Below are 14602 nucleotides of genomic sequence, written 5' to 3'. Positions count from 1 at the left end.
TCTTCTGAGAGGAATAAAGGAACATATACCGATATGGGCGAGGAGATTTTCTTACTTTCAACAATTTCTTTTCTAGTGGAACCGCAGCAATTATGAGGTCGAAGAACGACATATTTTATTTTTGGTATAGTTATATGTTGCACTATTGATTTATTTAGTGGTAGTAATTACAAGGTTACACGCCGATATCATATCGGCGTTTCGTCGTTGTCAAGCGTACCCAAGTAGATGGTGTAAACGAGTTACTAACATATTATGCTAATGTCTTAGCTGGTATGTGGTAGTCCATGTTGCCTCTTGGAGAGTAAGTATCGGGAGTCTTCCTGTTATATTGTGATCACGTTATTCCTATGTACTTTAATTGAGGGATCTCGGTAAAGTTTTAGAATAGGGGCTGCATCAGGAGTTGCCTTCCTTGGGCATGGAAGTGTGCGGTGTCCTTAGGTTAGTTAGGTTTAAGTAGTTCTAAGTTCTAGGGGACTGATGACCTCAGATGTTAAGTCCCATAGTGCTCAGAGCCATTTGAACCATTTATGTTCCACAAGAATTCATAGTCGTTCGTGTTCGTTGTCCCTTTATGGTACATCCATAAGATGGAATCCAGATCGTAACGTAATAACATTGTCAGTTTAGCGTTGTTTTATAGTCGAAATTGTGGATGTAACGCTGCAATATTCTTTTGACGATGTGAAATCTGTTCTATTTCATCGTAGTAATTCTGTTTACCTCCAGGTAACATTTCGTGGCCTATCAAAACACTACAGAGGTCTTCCCGACACTCTGCAGGCGTTCCACTGTTTCCATAGCTGTTCACAGGCTACTGGCGCCACTGTGTGACGTTTTTGATGTGAGGCTATTTGGTGATGTAGCTGGGCGTGACATTTTCATCAGACAAAAGATGTGGAACGACGAGAGGGAAAAAGATGTATACAGTAGAACCCTTTTAAGTTTGCTTCCATCAGCCCTCATGGGTGTGACAAAACTGCTCTTAAACTCTATAGCTGAAGTGCACCTGGTTCCAAAAGATCGATCGAATGACATGAGATACATTGTCGGATCAGTAGCTAGTAGTAGAAAACAGAATCAATTGTATCTGGTAGATGTTTTTGCAGAAAACGTATTTTATATTGATGTTGTGGCAAAACGACAGTCTTTACTTTTGCATGGGACAAGGGCCAACATTGTCCAAAAAGTAAAATAGTTTCAATCCCCTAGTTGTGAATCCCACAATCTGTAGTTTGTCATGTGAATGCCGGAAGTGGAAATTCTCTCCCAAACATTCCCAATTGGGATTCCCTCTGCCGACTTCCAGCCGTCTGGTATTTTTGACTGCAAAAAACGAAGTTCCACAACAGTCAGGCCCGCTTCCACCAGACGGGAATGAGAGACGTGAAAAAAAGCTCTACATAGCACATTCTCACAATGACCTCCTTCCATTCGAACCTGCGGCCGTAGCGGTCGCGCGGTTCCAGACTGAAGCGCCTACAACCGCTCGGCCACACCGGCCGGCCGTCGAACATCAGAACAGATTTGAAATACTAACGTCAAGTAATTGTTTAGCTTCAGTTCTCTATCTCTCTCTACTCCTTGAGTCAGTTTTATGAGGGGCACCCTTTTTTATACCATACATGCAGTATAACTATTTTGCCGGGCATGCTAGGAGCATATTCACGCACTTCCCGCTTAGCTTATGGTCTGCTGGGGGCGGGGGGGTTGGGGGGGAGTGGGAGGGAGCGAGGAGAGAGAGGAGAGATGTAGCTGAAACAAGCACCGCCTCTTTCTCGTGGGGCAGGCAGCACGTTGGAGTCAACATTGCATTCTCAATGAGGGGCAAGTTATATTGCCTCTATAATACCATCTATCTCCATTAGCATAATAGATGTCGTCATTTGCACATGTAAAACAATTTTGCATAAGTAGCGTCTTTCGTTCAGCGTTACTTCAGTAAATCTTTCCGTTTTCCTAAACATTATCTTTGTTCTTGTAGACAAGTGTTATGACATAGTCATGTAAAATGTTCCAGCATTTCCTTAAAGAGGTTCTCAACTTTTGAACCCATCCAGTTTTTACTGTCTTGCCACTAGAACAAAGATTTTGTATGAGCTACATTTTCTATCTTACTTGAACAAGAAAGAATGTGAAAGACACAGGGTAATTAATGAAGCATAACGTTTATCTCTTCATTTCGAAAATCACTGAAGGGAGAAGCAGCGGTTGCTTGCGTTAAATACTATCAAATATTCTTCAAGTTCTATCTACAGAAGAAGTGATAGAAGAACGATTCATTACATTCATCCGTATGTCATATGTTTAGATTTCCTAGTGTGAAGACATCTTTAAGGATATCGTAGACCTCTTTGAAAACTATAAGCAAGTTTTTTGTACAAAAATCGGCGTCTTGCTTTCGATTATATCGCGCTTGATACTTACAATACTCGTATTTGAGTTGAGGAAAACAGATAGTAACAGCAATGGCCGTCTTTCTACATCATTATTAGCTACCACTATTTCATTCCCGCATGAGATCAAGTGCTGTAACATGATTACAAGATAGTCATAGTTTGCTCAGATGGGCCGCAATACTTGCATCTACAATTATATTACCCAAGCGACCTTCAGGCGTATGTTGGAGGCTTCTGCTCCTCATCCTTCTTCTTCTTCTGTGGCTCTACAGTTCAATGAGAACATTTTCCTCTTCAACCGTTCCCTGCCAGTTATCAAGAGTCCAACGCTCGAGCTTTCCATCACCTACAGCCCATTTTCTGCTGGTCCTCCAGGACACCATCTGTCCATACGGTTATCGATAGAGCCCATGTTCTTTACCTCCGAGATTTTAATTTAATACCCTTTCAGCTGTTTCAGTGTAACCCATCCGTATCTCTGACCCCACACATCTCACTCACCTCATTCTAGCTGGCTTCACTATTTTATGTCTGCAGCTGTTTATTGCACCTCTTCCTCTATCTTCCTCTGTCACAAATGTTGGGCCAACGATTTTTCGATGCATCTTTCACTCATAGACAACTAGCAACCCAACATCTTTTGATCAAGTTTCCGAGGGATATGTAAGCACTGGTCTACTAGTCTTGTAAAAGTGTTATAAATGGTTCATTTGATAATACAAGTGAAGAGCATCAAGGAAATTATTTTTAATGCAAAGTAGGCTCTCCTGGCTTCGAATAATTTCCGTTTAATTTCATAAAAGGTGTCATATTAGTGGGTGATTGTCGATTCCAAATATTTAAGCTGCTCAAATCTCCTAAAAGTATAATTGCTCAGAGCATTTGATGGTGGCATGTTCTGCTTACTGCCTACCGAGAAGCGATATGTTTTGTTTTCTACTCGTTAATATTCAATCCCGTGTTCCTACAGGCCGCTAAAGTGCGATGAATGTCTCCTCCATTGTTTTCCGAGTTCTTACAACTTATCTGTGTCCTCTGCACAATCGTGTATCGTGTCTGCACTGATCTGTATAAGATTTTTCCCCTGATCAGCAGGTTCGCTTCCCTCATAGCCTTCTCCTAGGCTACTTTAAAATGGAGGCACGTCAGCGTATCTTCTACCGTTATACCATCTTGTGCAGCTAGTGGGTCAGACACAACTCTTCCCTTTCTTATACTACTCCATGCTTAATCCATTGTTTCTCACAAGCCTTCGTATACCAGTACTCTTTACCCTCTTTCCATTGGCGGTTGGAACACGGCAGGAACAACTATTTCTGTGCACAAAACGAGGACATAATGACAAGGCTAACTTTTAAGACCTTTGATCATTCAGTGCAAACCTTCACGGTTGCTACTGACATCACTTAAAACTCCGGGTTAATACGCCGTGGTCGATTAAACTTTCTCCTAGCATTTCCTCTCAGAGAGCGGCAGACATCTTCTGAGGTAAAGAGCGAACAATTTGCGAGTAGTTCTCCATTTCACCTCTGAAAATGAAATGAGCGTATGGCATCGTTGCCCGAACTTCCTCGAACGGAAGTTCGGGCGCCAAGTGCAAGTCTTATTTCAGTTGACGCCACATTGGGCGACTGTGATGAGGATGAAACGATGTTGAGGACAACACAACACTCAGTCCCCGAGCGGAGAAAAATCTCCAACCCGGCCGCGAATCGAACCCGGGCCCACTTGCATGTGAGGCGAGCACGTTACCGCCCAGCTAAACAGGCGGGCGCCTCTGAAGGTGTTCCCGCAAACAGAGAGAGGAGAAATTTTAATACATCGACCACGACGTATAGACCGGAAATTTTAAGACCTTTGTCGATGTTCATTAATTTGCGTATTTTTCTGCGGACGGACTGGAACCGTGTATGAGCGGGAAAGAGAACATCCGAAAAATGAACTCGAATGTGGGGCTGCGTACCAGATACATGCAGGAAACTGAGCCAGCAGAGCTACCTTGAATGAGGCCACTGAGATAATTCTGCTGGCAGAACAATGCCGTTATCTCAGCGCAACCTCATTGTCCCACATCCAGTGAGCAAGTGGAGGAGTTAAGCAGGTGTTACTGCAACGTAGCAGTCGTTATCATCAAAAGACGTAGTACACCAAGGAACTACGACCGTTTCATTCTACCTGAACAACATGCCGTATTACTTGTTGTTGTTGCTGTAGAATAGTCTTGAAACAAATATGTATACAGTTTATTTCGGATGGCTAAAAGCTTCCTTATTTGCAAATATATCAACGTTCTTGGTGGAAAACGTTCAGAGGATATCGAAATTAAATATCCTGATTACATCGTGATATAAGCAATATTTACAGTGAGACTTTTCAAACCACGCTAGTCGTCTCATATAAAATTCCCTCTCCATAGCTGAGATACTTGTCTTGTATCGCTATGGCGTGTATGACAGCGTGTGGGATATATCAGTTAAGTGGGTTTGAAATCTCTACTGAACATGATTACAGCAATCATACACTTACAGAGTGTGTATTGGTCTAGGAGTAGCGACTCACTACTATCAATACCTACTGACCGCCGGGTTCGCTCCCATCCACCGCTTAGACTTTGAACAAAATCATCACCAACGGTGACCGAACATTTTTTGCATAAGGAGTCAAGCTTATTCTGCCAACAGTTCGGGTTGGGTTGTTTTGGGGAGGAGACCAAACAGCGAGGGCATCGGTCTCATCGGATTAGGGAAGGAAATCGGCCATGCCCTTTCAAAGGAGCTATTTATAGAAATCACGGAAAACCTAAATCAGGATGGCCGGACGCGTCATCCACCCGAATTCGAGTCCAGTGTGCTAACCACTGCGCCACCCCGCGGTCTGCCAACAGTCTTGTCAAAAGTCTTAGAGGTCCAGGGCACTCTCTTGCCCTTGGGGTGGGAAACTGCCCCTAAAAGACGAAAGAAAGAATCAGCTATGGTCATCAGCATGATAGAGCAGAAAGCAATTTAAACCACTGCATTAAAAAAAAAGTTAATCAACAGAACATGTGGCTAATAACCGAAAAGGTTTCCTGTAATCTCTCCATTGGCAACAGATCACCCAATCGTATCTCCTGGTGAGAACTGCCAATGGGAAGTAACCGTGAATGAATGATAGAATAACCGAAGAAAAGTTAACGTTATAAGTGTCAGAGCGTAGATTGTCAGAAATTTGAATGTGGTAGGGAAGCTAGAAAATGCTGAAAATGGAAATGCAGAGATTCAATCTAAATGTTTCCGTTTGAGGGCATCGCTGTAGCGTATATGCAACCCGCACGACTCCGTTGCGGGTATATGAGCACCGACAAGTGGGCAAGCGGTTAGCGTGGCCTTCGAATGAAAACTTTTTGACCGTGCATTATAGATAAGGGGAACGGAGGGGGGCAGCGAATTGAAACCAGCACCAACAGTAGTTCCGGTATTCATGGCGACGTTAAAAGCAGAAGATGAATAGGTAGAGAAAGTATATGAGGATATTCAACGGATAATTCAATAAATAAAGGGGCATGAAATTCTATTGATTATGGGGGACTGCAACGTTGTAGCAGGGGAAGGAATCGAAGGAAGAGTTTCTGGAAAATATTGGTTGGTAGTAGGAATGAAATAGGAGAAATACTAATTGAATTCTGAAACAAATTTCAGCTAGTAACGGCGAATACACTTTTCAAGAATCGTAAGAGGAAGAGCTATACTTAGAAAAGTTCCGGAGACGCTGGGAGATTCCAGATGGATTTTATAATGAGCAGACAAAAATTCGAAACTCAGATATTGGATTTTAAGTTCTACGCAACAGCAGATACAGGCCTTGATGACAATTTAGTGATGATAAAGAGTAGACTGAAGTTTAAGGGAATCGGTCAGAAGAATCAGTGTGGAGAGCAATGGGATTCAGACGCGTTTGAAGTTCTCTAAGGTCGTTGATACTGCCATAATGAACGCCAGAGTAGCCTCTTTAGTAGAAGAAAACTGACATTTCTAAAAAAGAAATCATAGAAGTTGGACACGCTAACACATGTAGAAGGAAGGTAGCTGCGAAGAAATACTTCAACTAATCAACAAAAGATGGAAACACAAAAATGTTCAGGGAAAGAAAGCAATACAGAAATATAAGTCACTTAACGGAATAAATAGGGAGTGCAGGGAAGCCAAAAGACAATGGAAACAGGAAAAATCCGAAGAAATAGAAATATGAATGTTCGTCGGAAGGGACTGGTTTAGCATATATAAACGGTGAAATAACCGTCGGTGCAATTGAAAGCAAGGGCAGTACCCTTAAGAGCAGAATGATGTGCAATTGAAAGCAAGAGCAGTAACATTGAGAGCAGAATAATTTCACGCTGAGAAGAAAGAGAATATGTGAAAAGAGTTCACTGAAGGCCTCTACGAGGGGAAAGACTTGTCTAATGATGTGATAGAAGCAAAAATTAGAGTCGGTATGGAAGACAATGGGGATTCCATATTAATCAGAGTTTGACAAAACTTTGGAAGACTTGCAAACAAATAAGGCAGAACGGATAGATGACATTCCATCGGAATTTCTAAAATCATTGGGAGAAGTGGCATCCGAACGACTTTGTGGAATATATGAGGCTGGAGGCATACACTCAGACTTTCGCAAAAATGCCGAACATAACAAGGGCAGGTGCACAAACAACGTAACAGCTCACGCAACCAAGCTGCTGACAAGAATAATACATAGAAGAATGGAAAAGCCCATTTAGGATATGTTAGATGACGATCAGGTTAGCTTCAGGAAGGTTAATGGTACCAGAGGGCCAATTTTGATTGTGAGTATGATAATAGAAGCAAGACAAGAAAAATAAAACCACGTTCATAGGATTTGTTGATATAGAAAAGTCGTTCGACAATGTAAAATGGTGCAATGTCTTCAAAACTCTTGGGAAAGTAACCGTATGGTATATGGAAAGATGGGTAATATATGATATGTATAAGATGGAAAGAAAACGGATTAGAGACGATATAAGGCAGGGATGTATTCCTTCACCCCTACTGTTCAATCCATACATCTTAGAAGCGATGACGGAAATAAAAGATACAGGTGAGGGATCAAAAAGCTAGGTGAAAGAATGTCAATTATAATAATGGTAAATCTCCAAGGTCATGGAACGTGTCAGTACATGAAATTCAAGATAAAAGTAATAACACATAAATATAAGATGTGTATAAATCCAAAAATGTCAAGCCATAAGTGTAAGTACATTCAATCAACAATGTAACATAAGAATCAGCTTAATTTTTCAAGGTACTACTCAACAGAATAGAATGAGTGATCCATGAGGAAACTCTTCAGTTTCGATTTGAAAGCGCGTGGATTACTGATAAGATTTATTAATTCTTGTGGTGGCTTATTGAAAATGGATGCAGCAATATACTGCACACCTTTCTGCACAAGGAAGTCCAATCCAAATGCAGGTCGGATTTCTGATGAATAAAACTGGTTATTCTTGGGAACAAGATGATATTGTTAACAAGAAACGACAGTAAAGAACATATATAATGAGAGGCCAGTGTCAAATACCCAGACTAGTGAACAGGGGTCGACGAGAGGTTCGCGCACTTATTGCCCAAACCGCCAGTTTATGAGCCAAAAATATCCTTTTAGAATGGGAGGAGTTACCTCAAAATATAATGCCATACGGCATAAGCGAATGAAAATAAGCAAAGTCGACTAATTTTCGTGTCGAACAATCACTTACTTCAGATACCGCTCGAATAGTAAAAATGGAAGCATTAAGTTTTTGAACAAGATCCTGAACAAGGGTTCAAAAATGGTTAAAATGGCTCTAAGAACTATGGGACTTAACATCTGAGGTCATCAGTCTCCTAGACTTAGAACTACTTAAACCTAACTAACCTAAGGACATCACACACATCCATGCCCCAGACAGGATTCTAACCAGCGACCGTAGCAGCAGTGCCGTTCCGGACTGAAGGGCCTAGAACCGCTCGGTCACAGACGCCGGCTCTGAACGTGGGCTTTCCACGACAGTTTACTATCTATCTGAACACCTAGAAATTTGAACTGCTCAGTTTCACTAATCATATGCCCATTCCGTGAAATTAAAACATCGGGTTTTGATGAATTGTGTGTTAGAAACTGTAAAAACTGAGTCTTACTGTGATTTAGCGTTAGTTTATTTTCTACAAGCAATGAACTTATGTCATGAACTGCTCTATTTGAAACCGAGACAATTTGCACTCAACATCCGATATTATCAAACTAGTGTTATCAGCAAACAGAAATATTTTAGAGTTACGCGTAATACTAGAGCGTATATAAATAAGGAACAGGAGTGGCCCCAACTGGGGCATACCCCATTTGACGGTACCCCCCTCAGATCCCACATCACAGCCATTCTCAACACTGTGAATAATGGCCTTTTGCTGTCAGTTGTTAAAGTAAGAGGTGAACCAATTGTGAGCTACTCCCCGTATTCCGTAATGGTCCAACTTCTGGATCAATATTTTGTGATCAACACAATCAATCCATGCCACGTCGGGCTGCTGCATTACGCTGGGCAAAAGGAGGTCTGATACGATGTTGGGAGATTTCCCTAATGCTGGCAAGAATCACTGAACCTGAATGTTTTAGCAGGTCTACTGTACGTTTTTTCGGGTGGGCCACAGTTCAAATCTCCGTCCGGCCATCCAGATTAAGATTTTTCTTGGTTTCGCTAAATCGCTCCAGGCAAATTCGAGGATGGTTCCTTTGACAGGCACAGCCAATTTCTTTCTCTTTCTTTCGTAATCCGAGCTCATGTGCACCGTCATCACGCTGTCGACGAGGCGTCGTACACTGATCTTCCTTTTTTAAAACGTCTTTACCACTTTAAGTTAAAGCGAATAAGTACCTCTAAGACCCGCTCGCTTAGCCACGTGTGTTAGCACGCCGCTTTCGGGATTCGTGCAGGTGCGCCTGCACCGAATCGAATCCGCTCGGTGGGTTAACGACAAGGGCCTGGATGTGGCTTTTTGGCTGTTTTCCCACTCGACTAAGTGAATACCGTCCTGCTACCCACGTCCCGCCTCAGTTACACGATTTGCAAACATTTAGAAAACGTACACACTCTAAGTGGTTAACACTATACGCTGACAACTGGATACACAAATTACCTCCAAAGAGGGAGGGGGTGTGGGTGGTGACAGGAAGGACACCCGGTCACGCTTTAACAATATCAAATCAGATTTAATCATGCCGACCCCCTTTCGGCACGGGACAAAAGCGTAAAAAAAGGTTAACCTTCACGCGCTCGCGCGGGCGGTGAAGTGACCGCCTTTTTCCAATATCGCGCCATACTTACTCCACAAAGGTAACGAGACGGCGGGAGGGACATGTATTCTCTAGTTGCACCTTTTTCCGACAGATGCTGCTCAAAGTTCGTCCAAATCGCACCTCTCTGCCTCTCAGGACAAGTTCAAATAGGTCCGAACACGTTCGGCGGTCAGTTTACCGTCTTGCGAGCGCTTACGAGATTTTGTTCTACTCGTCTACTTCGGAATGTAAGTATTTCTTTTTGTAATTCCCCTATAATTCCTCAATTTTATAGACTCTTCCAATTCTCTAGTGAATGTGCATTACTTTCTATAAATTTTGCCATTCATAAATTCTGTTTTTCTTTCTACTTTAGCACATTCTAAGAAATTTCTATTGGCGAAAGTAAGAATTATTTTTATTTTTTAAAGGGAACGACGAAACCTTACGTCTGATGACATACATAGAATCTTGGCTGAATTGGACAGAGAGGAAGCAGAGGGGAAAGGCCATGAGGAATCCCTAGAAGATGACGTTTCCGATGACCCAGATTATGAACTAGAAGGGATTGAAGGTGATACACATCAGAGTGAGTCGGAAATTGATTTGGAAAACGGGGGAGAAAATGACATAGATCAACAGGAGCTACCAACAAATGACATCAAATTTTATATAGGTAAGGACATGGATACTATTTGGGCTAGTAGTGCCAATATTACCAGCACAAAATCAAAGTCAAAAAATATAATCAAAATTCTACCAGGTCCTAGAGGACAAGACAGACAACGTGAAACTCGCCTGGAAAGTTTTCAGTGTATAGTAACTCCCGAAATGGTAGAAGGGATCCTAAGGTACACGAATATTTATATTGAAAGGAAAAAATTGGCACGTCAAGCACTGGCAGAAGGAAGCAGGAACTCGAAGTACGCGAAAGGGATTGTAAGCCGACAACAACGGCTGAAATGCTAGCATTGTTTGGTGCTCTGTTTTTGATTGCGGTCAAAAGAGGAAACTGTGCAAATTTCTCTGAATATTTCAATAGCAATGGAACAGGTCTGACAATTTTGCGAGCCAATTTCAGCGTAAATAGATTTAGATTTTTGCTACGATCTATAATATTTGATGACCTAAACACGAGATTGGAACGTCAAGCAACATACAAACTTGCTCCTATACGAGAAATTTCGTCTTCTTTCATTGCTAACAGGCAAAAATCATTCAGTTTAGGGGAATTTGTCACTGTTGATGAGATGTTGGTTGCGTTTAGAGGACGATGTTCATTCATCCAGCACATGTCTCAAAAACCAGTCAAATACGGGTTAAAAATGTATGCATTGCGTGATGCACGCACGTTTTATACATATAATTTAGAAGTGTACTGCGGAAAACAAGTGCCAGGTCCTAATGTACTCTCCAACAAACCATACGACTTGGTCGCTAGATTGGTTGAATGCATAGGAGGAACAAATAGAAATGTAACAACTGATAATTATTTTTCAAGTTACCCGTTGGCTGAATACCTCCTTAGCAAAGGCCTCACTTTTTTAGGTACAATGAGAAAAAATAAAAAAGAAATTCCCCCAGAATTTGTGACAGTAAATGGAAATGCAGTGGCAGGAGACTACATGTTCGGTTGTCAAGATGACAAAACTTTGATTTCTATGATTACAAAAAAAAAAAAAAGGAAAGCTGTAGTAGTGCTCTTCACAATGCATGATACCGACATCATTGATGAAGATACCAAAAAACCTGTACAAATCACAGACTATAATACAACCAAAGGTGGAGTTGATACTGTAGACCTCATGTGTTCCAGCATTTCAACATCAAGGAGAAGACAAAGGTGGCCTGCATGTATATTTTTCCGCTTACTTGACTTGGCAGGAATAAATTCGTTACCCATTTTTCAATTCAACACAGGTAATATGAAAGAAAAAACGAGAAGACAATTCTTACATGCGTTATCTTTGGAACTGATGAGCAAAAACCTAAAAGAAAGACCTAAACTGAATCATTTACCAAAAGATTTGTTAGTATTTTTGGAAAATTACAGAGAGAGTGACGTAGTTTATTCAGCTGTGTCAACCCCTACAAGGAGAGGAATATGTTATTTGTGTGGCTCAAAAAAGAAAATAAAAACAAAGCGAGAATGCGGTGAATGTGGAAGAAACGTCTGTCTACGACATTCAACCACGACAATTACGTGCGATAATTGTTGTCAGCCTCAAAACGAAGATGAAATGGATACAGACTGATCAGCATTTTTCACCTGACAGAAATGTTTGAGACGTTTTCAATCATAAATTATTTTTTCACAGCAAAAGTAGCTTTTCTTTTGACGAGTTAAGACACTGAATAATTCTAGTCTTAAGTATTACATTATATAGTCCCAAAACATTACAGTTAAAAAATGTTCTTATATTTCATTTGGGTATTTGGCTTCCTGTTTGTATTCCATTGTATATTTTATTGTTAAATAAATAAATTTGATTACAAATGTGTTTGCAATATTGTGTGAGATATCCTATGTCGATATTTTATGGAAATATAAGCTTTAAAAACGGAAAACCTCAAGAGGTTGACGAAAACTCTCGGGCGGTCGGCCGACTGCCCGCACGAGCGCTCGCGTGACTATTTCTAGCGCGAACGCATGAAGGTTAATGCATTGCTAAGAACATCGAACTTTTTACTTTTCTATCATTTTTTTCTTGGTATTCTAGGCAAATACAGTGTGGGATACCTTTGACATTGCAAAATAGAATGGTCTGTGTTCTTACAAAGTATAAAGCTAGCCCATTTCTCCACAAGCAATCGGTAAAATGGTTCAAATGGCTCTGAGCACTGTGGGACTTAACATCTGTGGTCATCAGTCCCCTAGAACTTAGAACTACTTAAACCTAACTAACCTAAGGACATCACACATATCCATGCCCGAGGCAAGATTCGAACCTGCGACCGTAGCAGTCGCGCGGTTCCGGACTGAGCGCCTAGAACCGCTAGACCATCGCAGCCGGCAGCAATCGGTAACTTACACAAAAACATCACTTACTATTTTCTATTTTTGGGCTTCACAACAATGTTTGTATCGTCTGCTTAGATATGGAGGGAAGAAAGGAGTAATGAGTCTCGCTTTAGACACTTGTCCTCGGACCCCGCATGACATGCGCACGTAACTCCCGGTTTCAAGAAGGGTCGTAAGACACATGAAAATGTCAATGAATGCGATACATCATTGACGCCAATCTGTTGAAGAGTTATGGAACATGTTTTGTGCTCACGTGTTGTGACGTTTCTGGAGAACGAAAATTTTCTCCATAAAAATCAACGTGGATTCCGCAAACAAAGATCTGTTCCTCCATGAAATCCGATGCGTTGCAGACAACGGCGCTCAGGTTGACGCCGTGTTCCTTGACTTCAGGAAGACATTTGAACCATCCCGCGCTGAAGTTTAATGAAAAAATATGACCTTATCGAGCATCGGTCCAGATTTCCGACTGGATTCAAGATTCCCTTGCATCTAGAACTCAAAACGTCGCTCTTAACGGAACACAGCTGACAGGTGTAAAGGTGATTTCCGAAGTACCGCAATGAAAATGGCACTTTTACTGTTTGCAATGTATATAAATCATCTAATAGAAAGTGTCGGGTGCTCTTTAAAGCATTTGCAAGGAAAGCAGATGCCACAGTCTTAAGAATCTTAAGGAAATGTAACTAATCCACGAAAGAAGTGGCCTAAAAGGCGCTTGTTCGTCCGATGTAGTAGTGTACATCTACCTGAGTCATTAACAGGTAGGTTTGACAGAAGAGATAAGGAATATCCAATGAAGAGAGGCGCGTTTCGTCACAACATTGTTTAGTCGGCACGAGAACGCTACAGAGATTCTCAGCAAACTCCATTGGCAGACGCTAGAAGAGAGGCGTTGTGTATCACGGAGAGGTTAAAAATTAAAATTTTGAGAGAGCACTTTCCGTGAAGAGTTGGGGAACATATATCTTCCTCTCATATACATCTCGCTAAATGACCACAACGAGAAAATACGAGGAATTAGAGCGAACACAGGGTTACCGACAACCATACTCCCATATACCATTCGTACCAGAAGTACTCTACGTCACACGCAGTTAAGTGACTTGTGGAGTGTGATGCAGATGTAGGCTAAAGTTACACCTTTGCATCGCATCAGGCATGCTCAGACTTTTTTTCCTTCGATATCACGCATTTTACAAATATTTCGGATATGTGACGTGCGATGTCAACGCTTAGACCTTTTCTGAAAATAGCCTTCAGTAACAGTTGGTATCAAACTTTCCAACGTTGTCAGAAGCGTGTTGTAGCGAATGGAAACGACATAGAAGGCTCGCAATGATATTTCATTTTTGTTCTGTGTTTCTTCATTTATTATGAGACTGCTGAAGGATCGTTTTAGAGGCTTAAAAGATGAGGCCAAGGAAAGCACGAGTTTGATAGGACACCGCCTCGTCACCTGCAGTAAATTTTGACAAGTATACTCTGTCTAATCAAACCAGGACACCTATTAAAACGGGCTTCTCGCCCAGGCCTTCAAGGGCCAAGAAACATCGATCGGTCGTCGTTTCATCCTCAACCCTGCAGCAGACGTAGGCGATACGAAGGGGCATGTGATCAGCACAGCGGTCTTTCGGCTGATGTTCCGACTTCCCAGACCTTAAAGCCCCCACTTCTAATTCAAGTAGCTCCTTAGATGGCATCACAAAGCTGAGGGCACTCCGGACCAGTCGTCCTACCACGGAAATATCTGTTGGTAGTACCGGGAATCTACCCCAGTGGCCTCTACGGAAGCTGACTGGACGCACACTTGTGGACATTCGTAGAAGGTGTGTCCGCCCTTCACCTTTTTGACGGCTTATACTTC

General features: G+C 41.8%; 1 protein-coding gene across 1 annotated transcript in view; it reads left to right on the top strand.

Annotated features, from left to right (window-relative positions):
• The window catches only part of LOC124606251 (proline-, glutamic acid- and leucine-rich protein 1-like), a 49461-nt gene extending 38782 nt beyond the window's left edge, over positions 1-10679 (top strand). Inside the window, exon 3 of the mRNA XM_047138227.1 lies at positions 10142-10679. Within this exon, the coding sequence (XP_046994183.1) occupies positions 10142-10679 (538 nt within the window). The remainder of the gene's footprint in view (positions 1-10141) is intronic.
• Positions 10680-14602: the final 3923 nt, after the last annotated feature.

The sequence above is a fragment of the Schistocerca americana genome, chromosome 3 (genome assembly GCF_021461395.2).
Source record: "Schistocerca americana isolate TAMUIC-IGC-003095 chromosome 3, iqSchAmer2.1, whole genome shotgun sequence".
NCBI classification, from domain to species: Eukaryota; Metazoa; Arthropoda; class Insecta; order Orthoptera; family Acrididae; genus Schistocerca; species Schistocerca americana.
This window is presented reverse-complemented; position numbering and strand designations above follow the sequence as displayed.